Genomic DNA, 20,063 nt, shown 5'->3' with positions numbered 1-20,063 from the left:
CAGGAGCAACTTCGCACAGCACAGTCCAGACAGAAGATTTACGTGGATCAGAAGGTGCGTGATTTATCATTTATGGTGGGCAAGAAGGTTCTCTTGAATGTATCACCGATGAAGGGGATTATGAGATTTAGGAAGAAGGGAAAGTTGAGCCCAAGGTTTATAGGCCCATTTGAGGTGTTGAGACGAGTTGGGGAGGTTACTTATGAGCTTGCATTACCTCCTAGCCTATCGGTAGTTCATCCAGTTTTCTACGTGTCTATGCTCCAGAGGTATCATGCCGACTTGTCACATGTGCTAGACTTTAGCACAATTTAATTAGATGAGAGCTTATTGCCATTGTTGCTAGACAGGATCACCAGTTGAGATCCAAGAGGATTTCCACAGTAAAGGTTCAGTGGAGGGGCCAAACAATCGAGGAGGCAACCTGGGAGTCCGAGGAGGCGGAGCAAATATCCATACTTATTCAGCACTCCAGGTATGATTCTAAACCCGTTTGAGGACGACCGTTTGTTTAAAAGGTGGAGAATGTAACGACCCGACTAGTTATTTTTCTTTCTAGAACCCCGTTCCCCTAAATAAGACTTCTTGTATGTGCTTTTATTGTTTTGTGACTTGCGGGGAAGGTTAGTTCGGGATTTGGAAGGGTTCGGGTTGAAATGGGAACACTTGGTTTCTTAAGATTGGCTATAAGTTTGACTTTGGTCAATATTTTGAGTAAACGACCTCAGAATCAGAATTTGATGGTTCCAATAGGTTTGTATGATGATTTTGGACTTGGGCATATGTTCGGATCGCGTTTTGGACGATCCGGGAGGGTTTCGGCGCCTAATAGTAAAAGTTGTGTCACAGCCCAAACTGATGGGCCGCGATGAGTGCCCGAGTCCTACCTGTCGAACACCCTTAAGCATGTGACTAAAATGTAAACATGAATAATAACTGCTGAATTACGAGAATAACATGCGCGAGGAAACCGTGTCCAAAACACATATATACACATACGTGCGGATTACAGTGGGTGAGCCGACACAGCCACGATAGACAACTATATACCCAAAATTGAAAGCCGACAAGGCCACATACTATCCAACTGGACATAACTGTCTACAAACCTCTAATAGAAATACAACTGTACAAAGATAGGACTGAGCCATGTCATACCCATGTATATATACAAGCATATCGTACCAAAATCAAAAGCCACTCCGGATCAAGTGGAGCACGCTAACTCTTGCTGATCAAGAATCCTAAGAAGGTGGACCGTCAGCTTGCCTACCTGCACCTGCGGGCATGAACGCAGGCCCCGTGAAATAGGGCGTTAGTGCAAAAAATGTACTGAGAATGTAAGGCATGAAATCAGTACATAAAAGACATAGATGAAACATAGAATAAAGAGTTCCATCTGTAAATTTGAATAACTTTGTAAATTCTGAAGCATTTATAAAAGTCATGCACGTGTATATAAATGTTGTGTCATGCATTAGTATAGGTGTACATAATACCATCAAGCCTCTGAGGGCATCCCATCATATCATCTCGGGCACTGTGGGCAACATCATCAACATATACCAACTGATAAGGTGGTTGTGCGTATATAACGCTGTAACCTTTTCCCATATCCATATACATAAATATATACATATAAATACACGTATATAACGTCGTCTGGTCATGGGTCAATGTACATGCATAAATGAATAAAATGCATGAAAATATGTTAAAAATCTCAATATTCTTCTCGGATAAACTTATAAACAGGAAGAAGATAAAGGTCATGCAGAGTTGGCCCAGACCATCCTCAGCTACCGATATCTGTAGTTTCCTTGGTTTTGTAGGCTAATACCGTCGTTTTGTGGAGGGGTTTTCCTCGATTGCAGCCCCTATGACCAGGTTGACCCAGAAGGGTGCTTCGCTCTAGTGGACGGAGGAGTGTGAGGCGAGCTTTCAGAAGCTCAAGACAACTTTGACCACAACCCTAATTTTGATACTGCCTACAGGTTCGGGGTCTTATACGGTCTATTGTTATGCCTCGAGGGTTGGCCTCGGAGCGGTGTTGATGCAGGACGGTAGGGTGATTGCCTACGCATCCAGACAGTTGAAGATACATGAGAAGAACTACCCAGTTCACGACCTTGAGTTAGCTGCCATTATTCATACCCTGAAGATTTGGTGCCATTACTTATTTGGTGTGCCTTATAAGATTTATACTGACCATCGGAGCTTGCAGCACCTGTTCAAGCAAAAGGATCTAAATTTGCGCCATAGGAGGTTGTTAGAGTTGCTAAAGGACTATGACATCACTATTTTGTATCACCCGGGCAAGGCCAATGGCTAATGCTTTGAGTCGTCGGGCAGAGAGTTTGGAGAGTTTGGCTTATTTACCAGCATCAGAGAGGCATATGACGATGGATATTCAGGCTTTATCCAGCCAGCTTGTGAGATTGGATCTTTCGTAGCCCAGTCCGGTTCTAGCATGTATGGGTTCTCGATCTTCCTTATTCGATCGTATCAGGGAGCGTTAGTATGATGACCCTCATTTGTTTGTCCTCAAGGACAAGGTTCAACATGGTGATGCCAGAGATGTGACTGTTGGTGATGATGGGGTATTGAGGATGCAGGGTCGGATTTGTGTATCCAATGTTGATGGGCTTCGAGAGTTGATTCTGGATGAGGCCCATAGCTCGCGGTATTTCATTCATCTGGGTGCCGCGAAGATGTATCAGGATTTGAGGCAGCACTACTGGTGGAGGCAGATGAAGAAGGATATAGTTGAATTTGTAGCTCGGTGCCTTAACTGTCAGTAGGTGAAATATAAGCACCAGAGATCGGGTGGGTTGCTTCAGTAGATAGAGATTCAGGAGTGGAAGTGGGAGAAGATCACCATAGACTTTGTAGTTGGGCTCCCACGGACTTTGAGAAAGTTCGATGTTATTTGGGTGATTGTGGATCGGCTGACCAAGCCCACTCACTTTATTTCTGTGTGTACTACTTATTCCTCGGAGCAGTTGGCGGAGATCTATATCCAGAAGATTGTTTGTCTACATGGTATTCCGGTTTTCATCATTTCAGCTAGAGGTACTCAGTTCACATCACGGTTCTGGAAGGCCGTTCAGCATGAGTTGTGTACTTGGGTAGAGTTGAGTACATCATTTCACCCTCAGACGGACGGACAGTCCGAGCGCACTATTCAAATTCTTGAGGATATGCTCGATGCGTATGTGATTGAGTTCGGAGGATCTTGGGATCAGTTCTTACCATTGGCGGAGTTTGCTTACAATAACAACTATCAGTCCAGCATTCAGATGGCACCGTATGAGGCTTTATATTGTAGGCGATGTAGATCCCTGGTGGGTTGGTTTGAGCCGGGTGAGGCTAGACTATTGGGCACAGACTTGGTTCAGGATGCTTTGGAGAAGGTCAAGGTGATTCAGGATAGACTCCGTACAGCCCAGTCCAAACAGAAGAGCAATGCGTACCGGAAGGTTTGTGATATTTCCTATATGGTTGGAGAGCGGGTTCTGCTTCAAGTATCGCCTATGAAGGGCGTCATGAGATTCGGGAAGAAAGGAAAGTTGAGTCCGAGATTTATTGGCCGTTTTGAGATATTGAGGCGTGTTGGGGAGGTTGCTTATGAGCTTGCCTTACCTCCCAGCTTGGCCAGAGTTCATTAGGTATTCCATGTTTCGATGCTTCGTAGGTATCACGGTGATCCGTCTACTACTAGAAAATGGGCCTACGGCAACGGTTGTTTAGCAACGGTTCACAAATCGTTGTAATAGAATGGATATAGTAACGGGTACAACCGTTACAATAGGATTGGGGTGATATCAGCACACTTTAATTGTACAACCGTTCCAGTCGTATTGGAACCGTTGCCATAGAGTATTTTACCGCAACGGTCTGTACACCGTTCCAATAGACCCATTTATTGGAGCGGTTCTAAAAAATTTTATTTTTATGGGAACGGTTTTCATTCCCTCTTCACTTTCCCCCCAATAATTTGGTAAACCCACCAAATGAACCCCATTTTTTATTTTTTATTTTTGATTAATTTTAATAATATAAAACTTAAAACTAATCTTTATTTCCCCTTTTCCCAGCAAACTCACCTGCACTCGATTTTCAGAACGAGACCCATTTCCACCATTTTTTCCTCTCAAAATTCATTCCTCAAAATCCTCTCTTTAACTCCTAAAATCCAAATTCAGAAATAGATTCATCTTAAAATCCTCCGTTTCCCTGTAGATTCATCTCAAAGATAGACCAAAATACCCAAATTTGAAAATCAATTTTATGGTCGAGTCGAAGAAGCTGTCCAAACGAAGCTAGGTTTCGTGAAACAAACGCGATTCTTGATTGTAGAGGTTCTTAAAAAAGGGAGATTGTTGTTGCATGTCTTCTGATTATTCTGAGAGGTATGTTAATCTCATTCTTTTTCTTCACCTAGGTGTTGTTAGAATTACGCTTTCAATATTGGTTTATTTCTTGTGCTTTTTGATTTCAATATTGTTTCTTAATATTTGATTAGTTTGGTTTGATGTAATTTTATTTCTTTCTCTTTTTCTCTATTACATTGGTATTCTTTTCTGCTTGTTGAAATTTTTTAGCATCCCATGTTTTCCTTGATGCTGTTTTTGGCTTCTGCTTCATGCTTCAATGAATCTTTCCGGTGTTGAACTTGTACAAAGTAACAGTCAATTTTGAGGCGAACTGTGTTTATTTTCCTTGTGTAGGTTTTAAACTTATTGGCTCTGTCTAAATTTATGGCCAATGACTCTGAAAAAGTCAGCTATTTTCCAGCGCATAAAAGCAGTTCTGATCTAAAGTGCTTAAGCATTTGATGTCGGTGTTGGCTTCTCTTTATGTTTTTATCAAACTGATAGTTCAACCGTCTCATTCTTAAAATATCCTAGAGTATCTACTGCTATATGGGAACTTATATTACTCATATTATGCTTAAGCACTCACCTCGAACTAATGTAGTTTCAATGTATCAATTCTTGGGCTATATTAAAGCCAAAGATTTGTCAGACCACTGTTCTTATCTCTGTGCTTTCTTCCTTTTCTTGTTTACTTGCCTAACAATGACTGTTTAGATTTGCATTCTCAACAGGGAGGGACAAATGAATTATAAAGATCCTCCACCTCCAACCATAAGATTGTGGATTCGAGTCACCAAAGTAGGAAAAGGCCAACTCTATTAGAAAGAAGTGATTCACTTTTAGGAAAATTTGAAAAACTTTTTAGTGCAAAAGCTTTTCAACCTTTTTTGAAACAAAAAACACTTTCAGTTAGTGTTTGTTTGCCTTTCTCTGCCAGTATGCAAACAAAGGGGTTGCCTCAAAAGTTGAGACATGATGTTATAACATGTGACATTTGCTTGTGAAGACTGAATCCAGCTTTTGTAACATGACAGTTTGTCCTCCTCTTTTTGCTATGTCAGGTAGTTTTTTTTCACTTGTATTATTAACGTTTTAACCCAGTGGATGATAGGGATATGTCTAGTGCTACAGCTGCGCTACTTTCATATTGGTGAACTATGACCTAGGACCACTTGTTTGCTGCTCGAAATTCTTGCTTGTAGAGCAGATAAAGTCCTTTTAAATAAGGTTTTCTGTTATAGAATCTGATTTGTATTGTGACAATCTTGGTATTCTTACCACCAGAACATGTTTCTCTAGTTTTGTTTGTCATACTTGATTATTGAGATTTTGTTTGATCATGTTCTTGTAATTTAATTATTGCTTTTCAAGATAGATGTAATGAAATAGCAGGCATTAGGTATATCACATGGAGTTGTGGAGGAATGAGTAACCAATAGACAACTATTTTTATTGATTGGTTTCGTCTTCATTTTGTAAAATGGATTTCATAATATCACTTCATGGAAAGGGACAACTTATAGGAAAGAAATAGTTATAGTGTAAATGATATAGGGACAACTTATAGTTGGACATAATATCACTTCATGGATTTCATTAAATAGGAGAAATTACAGAAAAAAAACTTCAATTGTAACTCATGAATAAGGATTCATAGTAGTGTCTTTCACTTTGGATAGCTAATGAAAAAACTCTATCAACTACACCTAATATTAATGCAAGAATTTAACATTCTTGAACTAATAGTGAAACAGAATAGATGAATATATAAAATTTAGATATCTCTAGTTAGTTTAGAATTAAAAAATAATTAGTAAAACAGAATAGATGCCTTAGTGCTGGTTTAAAGGATATTTTCTACCATTTCTTGGAGAGATAGAGGAAGTATCCATGAATAAATAATTCATGAATAAACAACATAATAGGACATAGACTATTACAAATAAGTGATGTGAGTACCAAAAAGCATTGAATCTGGTGAGTTTCTAATAGAGCAACATAAGAACCTAGGAACATAAAACATTTGAAATAGAGCAAAAGACTAATCCAGTATGTTGCTTTTATTGTCTTTAAGAGCTTAGAATTTTAGCAACTCAACATAGAAATTAAAGAGTTAAATTTGTTAAGATGCAACCATCACGAGTGATTATGTATGACTCACGGTGAGAAAAATTCTGTTTCTCGAATGTGATGATTTCTCCACAGATTCATTTTCAATGCCCAAGGTGAACAAGTATCGGAAGATAATAAAGGTTTTTTGTTATACATATTACATTAAACCAAATTACTGAAACTCAGAGAAGATAATCTACATGATACTTCAAACATAAAAAGAGAATCTAATTATCCAACTAACAGTCTTAACTTGTTCCCTATATCTGCCTCAGATTGAGACTTAAGATTAGTACAATATTCATGATTGCAGGGAACCTAAGAATTTAATTGGTAATCGCAGTAGATCAAATGCATGGGAAAGGGCAAGAAATCATAGTCGGGAATTCAACAATTGGTTTGCTGAGAAAGTTAAAAATATTGAAGTGCCCAATTATGTAAGATGGCTAGCTAAAGGGCCTAATGCGATCGCCAAAAAATATACTGCATATTTCATTAATGGATACCGATTTCATACCATAGAACGGGATTCCCGATGCAAGACTCAAAACAATGGAGTGACTTTATCGGCAACAACCGATAGCTTTGCTAGCTCTAGGGACCAAAATCCCATCGATGGTGAGGTTATACAATGGTGATATTTAGGATATCATTGAGATTGATTATTGGGGTTGTTTTAGTGGTGTACTATTTAGATGCGACTGGTTTCGTAATGAAATAGATGAATACGGGTTAACCCGTGTGTACTTTAAGAAATTATGTAGTACAAATGACCCTTTTGTATTAGCATCACAGGTTTATCAAGTTTTTTATGTAGAGGATCCTGTTTAGAAAGATGTTTATTATGCAAGGAATAAAGTCTCTGTTGATTTATATGATTTAGAGGAAGAGAATTGCCCCAATATTGAAGACGCATTTTGGAGGGAGCCTAATGATGACGTTGGTTCCTTAAGTGGATTAGTTAATGTTGAGTTTGGATGCTCAAGAAACGATGCACCCGTTGATGTCATTGATATTCCATCTAATGCATAACATTCACATGATACAATTATAGAAACATCGGAAGAGGAGAATGAGTTTGATGATACTGGATGGAATCAGATGATTAAAGAAGAAACTTTTTATATTCTTTTAAATATATTCTATTTAGAGTGAGTAATAATATTTTTTATCAATATTTTATAATTACTCTTGTTTATATAATTTTAATAATTTATATACCCATAGGGCATTTCATGACAGTAGCTTGAAGAAGTTTATCTTTACATCACTTTGTTCACTTCTAGTAGTTCCTAATCTTATGTGATAAAGGAAATGGTTAGTGTAAGTGATCCTGTAAAGAACTTACCCTAATGATCTATCCTTGTTCAAACAATTTTATCTATTAAGCTAAGCCAATGTGTTATAATGGACCATATACTAACTCATGTACTAAGTGGACCTATTTGCATATTTGTGTGTTAATGTACTGTGAGTTGTTAGTTTAACTATTAAGGTGATCATGTCTTAGTGAGATGTGTGCATGCTCTTAGCTCTATTGGTGTCATAGAAGTATTAGAGACCTACTCTTTCAATATAAACTTGCCTAAGAGAACTGTGAGCATTAGGCCTATAGTGAAACCAACAAAACATGTTCTTAAACTCCCTCTGCATAATGCATGTCTGTTAATATTTCTAAGCCTAGGAGATATGAGTGGTGAAGCATGCTTCCTACCTACACTTTGTGATATTATGTTCCAATAGTGATCTCATGCCTACCTTTTCTCCATATACAAAAAAGAGGATCTATTCTTTTGCTAGCTATGTCAAGGGACCTGAGCATCCAGGTCGCCTAAGATTGTATGGATGTGGGGTTACCAAGACTTTCTTAAAAAGAAAAGTGGGAGATTTCGGAACCTCTTTAAGTTCTACTGATGAGGTGATGGAGCAAAAATTGGAGGAAATGGAAGAAAGAATAGAGCAAAGATTGCAGGAAATGTTCAATGCACAAAAAGATGTCATCGAACTACAAGTTGCAGTTAACATCATTTCACAACTTAAGCATCTGAATCTAGATTTACGGGTTAATCCCAGCATGCTAGCTTTCAATGCTCGTTCACCTGGAGATGCTTCATCTGCCCAACAAGCTGTTGTGTAACTAATCAATCGTCTATCTACTGGGAGTAATAATCAAGGTTAGTACATCTATCTTGGCTCTGCAACCTTATTTTTGGGTTGTGATGAGACATGGAGAAAATGATAATTTAGTTAGTTCAACATGGTGGGTTGTTTGGTCCAGTATGTTTGATCCAGTATGTCTGTTCTTGTCATTGATTGGTCCAGTATGTTGGCCTCTTGAAATAGGACATGATGGGTTGCTTGGTCTTGTATTTGGGTTTCAATGTCAAGGGAGAGTAGTTATTCAAGAATCCTGAGTATGAGGTTATTATAGCTGCAAGGCTTACATTGTCAAGGCTTATGTATTCAGATTACTTCTGCTCCTTTCTCACTTCTTCTCTTTGCTTTCGGTTTTTATTTACTGCGTGCGTATACACCAGACAGGTTGGTTTGTTTTCTTATTTTTATTGCTTGTTTATAAATCTCAATTTGTCTACAACTATATGGTAGTCCAATTTACTTGTTATTTGGTTAGTTTTGACTAATGTCCTATCATATGTAGATCTACTATTGCCCTAAGAAATGGAACTCATATGTACCCACCAATGTAACACAACTTCCAGCTGGTACAGAGCTTCGTCAAGTTATTATAATGAATTTGGCTTTTGACCCAATGTTGTCTGATAGTTATAGACTTGTATGTGTCATTAAATCAAATGGGGTTTATGAATTTTCTGTACTCATCAGAAACTATAATTTGGAGAGATTCTAAGGAGATATTGGATATAAAGCTGGAATATTTTTTAGCTCAGGGTGTTTTCTTGAATGGTTGTATGCATTGGGTTAGTGAAAATGGATCCTTTTTAAGGTTCAATTTGAATTCTTTGTGCTTTAAAACTATGCCTAGCACTGTGATTCCAAATGGCGTGTTAAAAAGGAATATAAGGTATTTTCGGCAGTCAAGTGGACATTTGCATCTTATTGAGGTACAGGGGTTTAGTTCAATGAGTTTTGAGGTTCTTGAATTGGAAAGTGATTACTATCAGTGGTTTGTGCAATATCGTGTTGATCTTAGTTTTGTGTGTACTATGTATTTTGCCTTTTAGACTAGGACTTTTATGCATTTTGTCTTCTTTTTTTCCCTTGTCTTTGAGATTCTTACTGTTATTTTGTGTAATTTGTTACTTAACTTTGATAAAGAAGTCCACTTGATTGGTTCTGTAAGAAAATAGTCCTATCATATATGTGAAACAATAGTAGAATGATTAATTTGTTGTGCAAAGTTCCCAATATATCTTTCTTTGCTTGATTTCTTTGCTTTAGTTGTTCAACTTTGTGCTTTATGCATTGTTTATGGACCATACCCATTCTTATAATGATAAACCAAACCTTGAAGGATAATGACTTTATTTATCCTCTTGTGTAGGTGGATCAATTGAAGAAAGGGAAGATGGAGATTGTGAAGATCTAGACCTTACTTAAGAATTTTAAATTGTTGTCCATGTTCTAGGAATCTTTTGTTATCAACATTTGAAACTTACTCTAACTCTTGATGTTGAAATGTATGACTTATGTGATTTGGGTTAAAACATTTTGGTTTTATGGAGATAATATAAATTATGAAGTATTTTATCTTTTTATTTATATAAATTCCAGATTATTACAAATTATTATATATATAAAATATTCATTTACAGCCAGGGTATAATAGTCTAATAGAACCGTTCCAATAGGTCTTACAAATTGTTCCAAAATGTGCAACAAACTGATACAATAGGTAGTTAGAACCGTTCCAATAGGTCTTGCAAACTGTTCCAATAGATCTTACAAATCGTTCCAAAATGTACGAAAAATTGATACAATAGGTAGTTAAAATTGTTGCAAAAGAAATAAAACCGTTACATTAGCGTAATGAAACCGTTAGGATATCAATAAATAAACGTTGCAATAGCTTACATAACCGTTGCAATAAATTGTATGGTAACAGCTTCCAACCGTTGCTGTAAACGCTATGGTAACAATTTCTAATCATTGCAACTGGAAAGAAATATTCGTTGCTTCAGGTAGAGGAAAAACCGTTGCGATAGATTGCCCTCCAGCAACGATTTAGATAACCGTTGCAAGAAACGTTACTCTAGATCTATTGGCACCGCAGCGTATGTAACTGTTGCCAAACCGTTCCAATAACTCTATGGCAACGGTTCACCTGTCTATTGCAACGGTTTTCCGGCTGTTTCCATAAGCTCATTTTCTAGTAGTGGTCGCACGTGTTGGATTTCATTTCAGTCCAGTTGGAAAAGGATCTATCCTATGTTGAGGAGCCAGTGGCAATATTGGACAGGCAGGTTAGAAAGTTGAGGTCAAGAACATTGCATCAGTAAAGGTTCAGTGGCGGGGCCAGCCGATCGAGGAGGCGACCTGGGAGATCGAGCAGGATATGTGCAGCCGTTACCCTCATCTTTTCACTACTTCAGGTATGTCTTTATACTCGTTCGAGGACAAACGAATGTTTAAGTGTAGGAGGATGTGATGACCCGACCGGTCATCTTAAGAATTAACGCCTCGATCCCCTATTAACTACTTTCCCCAAGTTTATTTCTGCTATTTTGATTTGTCGGGATGTTCGATTTTGAGTTTCGGAGAGTTTTGGAACACTTAGTCCCTAAATGAGAGCTTAAGTGTTGGAAAGTTGATTGTAGTCGGAATAGTGTGAAGACGACCTCGGAATGGAAATCCGATGGTTCTTTTAGCTCCGTTGGGTGATTTCAGGCTTAGGGGCATGTTCGGATTGTGTTTTGGAGGTCCGTAGCTAATTTAGGCTTGAAATGCCGAAAGTTGAATTTTTGAAGTTTCCGGTCCGATAGTGAGATTTTGATCCGAGGGCCGGAATGGAATTCCGGAAGTTGGAATAGTTCCATACTGTTGAATGTGACGTGTGTGCAAAATTTCAAGTCATTCGGACGAGGTTTGATAGACTTTTTGATCGAAAGCGTATTATGAGAATTTTGGAGTTCTTAGGCTTAAATCCATGGTTAATTCGAGGTTTCGATATTGTTTTAGGTGTTTTAGGGATTGGTACAAGTTTGAATAGTGGTTTGTGACTTGTTGGTGCCTTTGGTTGAGGTTCCGGGAGCCTCGGGATGAATTCGGATGGTTGGCAGAAGGATTTGGAGTTTGAAGTTTGCTGCAGCAGCTGGTTTACTATCATAACCGCACCTGTGGTTTGGGTCCCGCAGGTGCGGAGCTGCAGAAGCAGCGGAGCAAGCGCAAATGCGGATTTGGGGAGGATCAACAGGTTCTGCAGATGCGGGTAATTCACCATAGAAGTGGTACCGCACCTGCGGAAGGGTAACCGCAGATGCGGAAATTGGCCTTTAAATGAAAGTCGCAGATGCGATGAAGTCCTCACAGAGGCGGGACTGCAGAAGCGGTCCCAGGGCCACAAATGCGGAAATCACTGGGCAGAACCTATAAATTCTTGCCTTCGCGAAATTTAGCCATTTTCATCTTTTTCAAAACGGAAAGAAGCTTGGGGAGCACTTTTCAAGAGGGATTTTCAGAGGAGTTCATTGGGGTAAGGTTTTTGGTCCTTAAACTCATTATTGGAATGATTTTTATCAATTTAAGCATGAAAAATTAAGGAAAGTTAGTGGTTATTGGGGGGTTAGGGCTTGTCTAATTGGAGACCTTTGACTGATAATTTGAGGGACAAATTGAGGTCCGATTTTGGTACTTTTGATATGACTGAACTCGTGAGAGTGCGAGGTTTCTGGAAATATAAATTTTACCCGATTCCGATATGTGGGCCTGAGGGGCGTTTTGGTTATTTTACATAATTTCTCATATTAGCTTAGAATTTCTTTGTAGAATCAGCTACTTGAAGTGTTATTTACATTATGCAATTGAATTGAATAGATTTGGGCCTTTGGAGTCAAGTACTCGTGGCAAGAGTGTGGTCTTGGGTTGATTTTGAGCCGGTTCGAGGTAAGTGGCTTGTCTAACCTTGTGTGAGGGACCTTCCCCTTAGGATTAGTATATTTGGTAATTGAAATACCTTGTACGTGAGGTGACGAGTGCGTACTTGTGCTAATTGTTGGAAATTCGGTTTTTCAATAAGTAATCACTAGTATGTTTCCTTTCTTGTTTTATTACTTGCACTATTAAGCATGTTGTTAGTTTAGGAAAGCATGTCTAAGTGACTTAATTGCCTTATTTGCTCAATCTGCCTTACCTGAATTCTGTGTAGCATGCTAGGCTAGAATCACTTGTTGCCTTAATATGAAATTTTGCCATTTTTATATATTTTCCTGTTGTTGCTGTGTATTTATTTTGGGACTACGGGTATGGGATTCGGGTAGCTCCTCCCTTGTCTTTTTATTTTAGGACTACGGACGTGGGATTCCGGTAGCTCCCCTTTGTCTGTTTATTTTGGAACTACGGATGTGGGATTCCGGTAGATCCCCCTGCACAGTTATATGGAACTATGGGAATGCACCCGGTAGATTCCCTCTGTACTGGATATTTACATTTGGGACTACGGAACGAGATTCTGGTAGATCCCATGCACTATGAGTTGGACTACGGGACGAAATTCCGGGAGATCCATTGGATATGTAAACATGGGACTACAGGACGTTATCTTGGGAGATCCCCGATTGTTATTATTGGTGTTGAGCTGTATTTCCTTTTCGTGTTTACCTTGCTTCTGTAGTTGTTGTTGTCCTGTACATCCTGTGTTATTTTACTGTTGTACTTATTTATACTGTTCTATTCTATACTGTTGATCTTTATATTTTATTTAACCTCAGTATGGCCCTGACCTTCCTCGTCACTACCCAACCGAGGTTAGGCTTCGCACTTACTGAGTACTGCTGTGGTGTACTCATGCCCCTTCTTCGCATATTTTTCATGTGCAGACCCAGGTACCGCTACTCAGGCCTACCATCCTTGAGGGAGGCGACTGCTCTAGAGACTTCGAGGTACATTTGCTGCGTCCGCAGACCGAGGAGTCCCTTTCTATTCTAGCTGTTAAACATTGCCCTTATGTATTTTCTTTCTTGTTAGATATTCTGGAGTTAAACTGTTAGATATTCCAAAGGCATGTGTTTCCGTGAGTTTTCGGGTTTTGGGATAGTGTACTTGATTTTGAGAATGTTCTGTGGTATACGCCGAGCGGCATTATAACTATTGTTTCCATTTAGTTATTTTGGTTTTTGATTATTTCTTCCGCAAGTTTCATTCATGTTCCGCATTTGTTAGGCTTACCTAGTCGTAGAGACTAGGTGCCGTCACGACAGTTCACGGAGGGCGAACTGGGATCGTGACAAACACATATATTTGGACTCGTACGGAAATGGATGTCCGAAATTTACGATTTTATCGGGTTTCGGGGTGCGTGTTCGAGGTTGACTTTTGGGTTGATATTTTTAATTTTAGTTAAAGATCGAAGCTTTATTATTTGGGATTATTTTCTATGACTTATATTGATGTTATTAAGTCATTTTGGATAGATTCAAGCCGTCCGGAGGTTGATTCACGCATGAAAGGCTTTCTCGAGTACCGGTTTAGATTGTTTGAGGTAAGTATCTTACCTAAATTTAGTTGAAGCACTAGCTGTCTAAGTTATTTGTGATAGTTTCGTGCTATGGGTGGCGCACATGTGTGGAGTTGAACCCGTGTGTATGCACCAGAATATTATTCATACTCGAGGTAGTGCTTAGGCTATGATATGCCTTGTATTGATTATTAAGCTTCATGATGTGATGTTTCTTATATTTGTACCTCTTTTGATAGTTATTTAAATCCTGTTTGAGGTTACATAGAAGTTAATCTCCTAATTGAACCTGATAATTGCTACTTTCGTGATGTAACTGTCTGATTCAAGATATGGTAACACACTTCGGTCATGCATACACCTTAGCATGTCACTTATAGTCCATGAGTATGAAATTTGGAATCCATTGTTCATGCACATATTTTCCTATATATCTGCTTCATGTGTGATATGGTTTGGACTTGTAGCATGTGAATATGTCGTGCGATTGATATTTATAGCACGTGAGTTATCTCTGTAACGTGTGGATAATGATTCATCCCCTAGGGTCAACCTCTCATATTTCTCTCTTGATGTTATACATGCGGTATGAGGAAAGACTGGACAATATTTGATTTGGTTATTGCATTTCTTCTTACTTGCAATTTTCTTGGTTGTTTACCTGTTTTCTTCCCATATCTTCTCTATATGCTGGATTAAAAATTGAGCAGAGCATGTTGTGTTATCTTATGTACCAAGGTAGCCTTATTTGTGATTTATGACTTGATTCTACTACTGCTCTGTACTTATGAGATTTATGAACTGTTCAGGTGATTAGTGAGTATCATTAATAATTCTTGCTTTTATTACCTCGCCGAAGTTAGTTATGATACTTGTTGAGTAAATGTGGCTAGTTGTACTCATACTATACTCTGCACTTAATTGTACAGATCCAGGTATTGGGCCGAGCCATCAGTAGTTGAGATTTATTGCTGGGTTTATCTTTTGAGAGACGAGGTAGAGATGCATCTCGACTGCAGTTTTGGCGTCTCTTTTCATTTTAGTATTGTTATTTTCATTCAGACAATATTATTATTTTTGTAGTCCAGACTTATACCTCTGATTAGAGTTCATGACATTATATTATCAGATTGAAGGATTTGTTATGTACCGACGCTGTTATTTATGTTATTGGCCTTAGACTTTGTACTATTTTTGTTAATTAAGTATTTATGTTTTGCTTTTGTTATGTTTGGCTTGCCTTGCAAGTGAGTTAGGCGTCATCAAGACTGGTTGCTGGTTTTAGATCGTGATACTTGTTTGAGTATGTATATTAATTGATATTCCTAATATTCTTGGTATGCTACACAATGATATATTATGATTACTTTGAATTATGGTATTCACATATTCTTAATATACTACACATTGGTATAGCATGATTAATGTAGTATACCAAATTTTAGAATTTGTCAATTTAGCTATAAAGAACAAAAAAGGTTCAAAAGAGTGATAAAATATTTATTATCAAAAAATTTGAATTTTCTTAGAAAATTTTAAAAAGTCATCTACAAATATAAAATAAATAAATTTTAAAAAGAACTAAAAAAGAATACCATGATAACTCTAACTAATTATAATCGATTAGTAATTATGTAGATATTATACTAATACATAATTATAGGACTCGATTATTTATATGGAAAGAACAAAAACAAATACAAAAGTGAAAAAAATGATAAAAAATTTAGCGGAAATTTTCACTAAAAAATAACAGGAAAAACTAAGATAATAATAATAATAATAATAATAATAATAATAATAATAATAAGGGAGAAAATGACACATATTTTACACGAAGTAATTACTGGAAAGAATACACCAAAAAACAATAAACAAAAAATAAGAAAAAAAAAAGTAAGAAAGAGGGAGGGATTATCACTAGAAAGAACAAAATATTTATAAATAAAGAAAATAAAAAAAAACAAAAAAAAAGAGTGCATAATTTTATTACGAAAAGAATAAAGTAAAAAACCAACACTAAAAAAAAGTAAAAAAAGTGACAAATATTTTGGACTAAGAGATTTTACTAATAGTACAAAATTAAAAAATAAAGAAATATCGCAAAAAAATCATAAAAATTAAGACCAAAAATATAAAATAAAAAATAGTAAGAGATTGTTAATAGAAATAACAAAAAAGAAAAAAAATAACTCTAAAAAACTTAAAAAATAGTGCAATATTTTAAAAAAAAGAAAAAAAGAAAACTAAAAAAATAACAAAAAAAGGAAAAAATTATAGAAAAAGAAAAAGAAAAATAAGGTGAATAAACAAGAAAAAGTGATAACTTTGGTGCAACTTGGCCCTGGGAAGGGAAAGGGTATCCATGTAATAAAATCTTCAAAAGGGACATATTCTGTTATTTTCAGAAAGGTAAAATAAATACTTTACCCATCGACCTTGTACTCAAATTTCTCTTACACACTTATTAAATACAGGAATAGCATTACACACTAAAACTTTTAAAAGTGTGTCAATTACACACCTCTTGTGCTATGTGTCACACACGTGTATTACACATAAAAGAGGCGCGCGAAAACTAAAACATTCACCTGAAATTATGTTTTTTTTAAAAAAATTTCCTTTTTTTTAACTATTTCCTTTTCAAATTAAAGAAAACAAAATATAATCATGTCTTCTTCCCCAACCCCAAACCCCAGCATTTCCTAACCCCCCCCCCTCCCGTTTCGTCTTCTTCCCCAACCTCTATCCTAGTTTTATCCACCCCTCATGTTTTGTCTCTCCAACTCCCATGATTAAGAAAAAAAAAACATAGGAGCTATTGGGTATTGTAAAAATCATCATTATTGACTTTTTGAAAAAGCTTGAAAATTTAATCGGGTTTTGTTGATTTTGGTATTCCATGACCTAGAAAATTAGTTTGAATTCATGATTATTGTTGAGTAAAAATTTACTTAGGTAATTAATTTTGATAAAATTTAAAAAAGCACCATTAACAAGTTTGAAGCTTTGGGTTTGAAGTTGAATTTGAATTTTGTATAATGATTTGTAATGGATGTTGTTAAAACTTGTTAAAAATAAGTAAAGAATTGAATTTATAGTTAGGGAAGAAAGTTCTTGCGGTGGAAGGGTTGGTGGTAGTATGGTGGTGGTGAAGAAGATGATGGAGTTGGGAAGATGAGGAGGGGGGTTTCTTTTCTGTATTTTTTTTTCTTTGGGAAGATGAGAAGAGGGGGTTTTGGGGGGTGGGGAGGGCATAGGTTTTTTTCATTTTTTTTGTTCCGATTTGACACGTGTCAGATGTTGATTGGCGCGTGTAAGAGCAATTTTTAAGCAGATGTGGTCAAATATCGAAGTGATGTGTAATTGATACACCTTTAAAAGTTTTGATGTGTAATATTATTCCCGTATTTAAGAGGTGTATAAGAGGGATGTGGAGACAAGGTCGACGGGTAAGGTATGTATTTTACCTTTTCAAAAAAGAAAACATTTTGATCATAAAGTTCTTAAAAGAGTTCTTAGTGTCTTTTTCTCAATATATAATTGTGCCTAGATAATACGAAACGATAATGCCTAGATATTTTACAATTACCTTAAAATAATGCAAAACATGCACCTACTACTTTCGGGAAAATAAAATTCTTTTCAAACATACTATATCATAACCTATGCTTCCTAAAGAACCTTGTGACCCTTCTGATTTGGCGGGTTAAAGACCCCACAATTATTTCTAATTTCTCCAGCGCGTCCAACGAGAATATCAATACTTGCCATTTTTATCATTGCATTTGCGAAACTCTGTCTGAAGGTATTCTCGTTGGAAGCAAAACCTGAAACAATTGAAGCACTAGACTTATCCAAGGTAAGCTCTTGATCAATCTTCAGAATGCCTTTTTTTAACATAATCTGTCTAAAGAACTGGTTGTCTATCGTGAAAGATGTATTCTGATCCAAAAACGCTGTTGCGGTGCTTTTCGAACAAGTTTTCAAGAGTTGGGCAGCCAAAGTAGGATCCATGGTGTTATCAGGTACCGGAGAAAGCCTATTTTGGAAAAAATTACAGTGTGCAACTCCGACAGTGTGAGCTCCTAATAGGGTCACCATATCATTTAAGGACAGCCCTTTGTTTGTGAACGATTGGAGGGCTTGTGGAACTGTAAATGATGGACCTGGCAAGTTTACATCTGCTGCATTTGAAACCAGGCCATCTCTCCTTCCAGTTGGAATGGCATAGGTAGGACCTCCAGCTAGCGCTACTGCATCCCGGGTTGCTAGTGTTATTATGTCAGCGCATGAAACAGTTGATGGACATGATATTTCTATGCTTTTTTTAATATTATCTATAAGCTCGAAACCTCGTACTGTTTGATTTGGTCCAGCGTTTCTTTCCGATTGCTTAGACTTTGTTGACTTTATAAGTATGGATGCATCACAACCCTGAAGTTCAGTTTTACGTTACGTAAACAAGCACAATTAGAAGCAATTTTTTGAATTTATAAGTATCTTGAATACAAAATAGAAAATATATTCTAACAATTAAAATTACGAGCAATGGGAAACGATGTTGGCAAAATATATTTTCCATTTCCAGGTGAAAGTGCCTCTAACGATAAAATGAATATACGAGATATTGCTCTCTGCGCATTAACTCTGGAATAATGCTTGCATAGAACCAGGTAGAGGTACTGTTTTGTACGGGGTGCTATTCGTCACTGTTTCTCAATTATATATTTTTCATTTTGTAAGTAAATACATTTTTTTTCTACACACTATATGTATATAGATACATAGACATTGTATAAAAATAATACAAAGTAAATTGATAAATGAGAAAAAGTGCATGGTTTTAAGTATAATTTAGTATCTTTTCTTGTGTGAGTTGCGGGAGATCAAATGATTATCGACGTGAAATATGATTATTACGTATTTCTTATATATAGGAATGAGCTTCTGCGAAAAAGACTTTTGTATTACAAGCTTAACTTGAATGATCATTGATGCAATTTACCCGACAATATAAGAGCCCACCACGAAATGATAAATATGGTCGTGGGTGTTGGAGGAGAACGCTAAAAGAAGGTTGTGCGAGTCTATTTGATCAAGAAAGCCATTCCCCGTTTTAATTTGTTTGAAGCTTTTCGGAGTACGAAGTTAAATTAATTTATTTCCAGTATACGAATTGATCTAAAATATTAGCAAAAAAACAGGATCAAAAAAACCTTATTTGATTTTTTAAATAGTAAAATTAAAGATTCATTCTATTTCTAAACGGAGGGAGTAGCAGTTAGAGAAGAAAAAGTAAAACTTGAAGTACTACACTTACTCTCACAAAGCAGTCATGAAAATGCATGCGAAGCAGAGCTGCAGTGATGGAACGGTCGCTATTGAACTGCTTTTGCACAGCTTGTCGAACAATAGTTTCAGCTTGTGGACACGTAGAATTGTAAAAGCCAACTCGAAGTTGAGCTGAAACTAAATGAAAAACACAACAGAGAAATATTAATGGTAATATCATTTTCACAGAACAGAAGGATGTTTCTGAGAGAGTTCTACAAATTGAAGATAGTTTGTACAGTCTATTCTGGGTTTTCCCTACTAGCTAGTGATGAAGCTGATCAAAGCCATTCAAGAAATATATATAGATGCAGGAGAAGGGGGTTCTGACGCTGGCCACATGCATCGTCAACGGACACCTAGTGGGCATGTCAAAAATAGTTTATTCGGTTCACATTCTCCTACGCGTTAATGCACAAATGGCTAAATGCATCCAAGTGGCTTCTTACATAACGTCTTAGGGTGGCACGATTATTAGAGAAAATAACGTCTTAGGGTATGTTTTTCTTCTTTGGTACATTTTTTAACATATATGTGGTACTAATGCAATTATTAATTATATAACCTATTTGGTATTATTCTATGGG

General features: G+C 36.9%; 1 protein-coding gene and 1 long non-coding RNA gene across 2 annotated transcripts; one reads left to right on the top strand and one right to left on the bottom strand.

The window, feature by feature from the left end:
- The first annotated feature begins 4,124 nt into the window (after positions 1–4,124).
- LOC104225237 (uncharacterized) lies at positions 4,125–10,086 on the top strand. Its single transcript, XR_011402084.1, has 3 exons — positions 4,125–4,412; positions 8,272–8,665; positions 10,015–10,086. It is a non-coding gene; the product is annotated as an uncharacterized lncRNA (long non-coding RNA).
- A 7,554-nt stretch (positions 10,087–17,640) lies between these two features.
- LOC104214989 (peroxidase 44-like) lies at positions 17,641–19,753 on the bottom strand. Its single transcript, XM_009764725.2, has 2 exons — positions 19,466–19,753; positions 17,641–18,579 (listed from the first exon to the last, which is right to left on the bottom strand). Exons 1-2 carry the CDS (start codon positions 19,655–19,657, stop codon positions 17,818–17,820), a joined length of 954 nt encoding a protein of 317 aa, XP_009763027.1. The 5' UTR covers positions 19,658–19,753; the 3' UTR covers positions 17,641–17,817.
- Positions 19,754–20,063: the final 310 nt, after the last annotated feature.

This window comes from Nicotiana sylvestris, chromosome 9, assembly GCF_000393655.2.
Source record: "Nicotiana sylvestris chromosome 9, ASM39365v2, whole genome shotgun sequence".
Lineage (NCBI taxonomy): Eukaryota > Viridiplantae > Streptophyta > Magnoliopsida > Solanales > Solanaceae > Nicotiana > Nicotiana sylvestris.
This window is presented reverse-complemented; position numbering and strand designations above follow the sequence as displayed.

What these genes read in the sequence shown, in the direction of transcription:
- LOC104214989 (XM_009764725.2), bottom strand. Translation starts at nt 19,657, where the DNA reads ATGATATTACCATTAATATTTCTCTGTTGTGTTTTTCATTTAGTTTCA. An exon ending in TTCATGACTGCTTTGTGAGA is followed by an intron (nt 18,580 to 19,465) that starts GTAAGTGTAGTA and finishes ACTGAACTTCAG; the next exon opens with GGTTGTGATGCATCCATACT.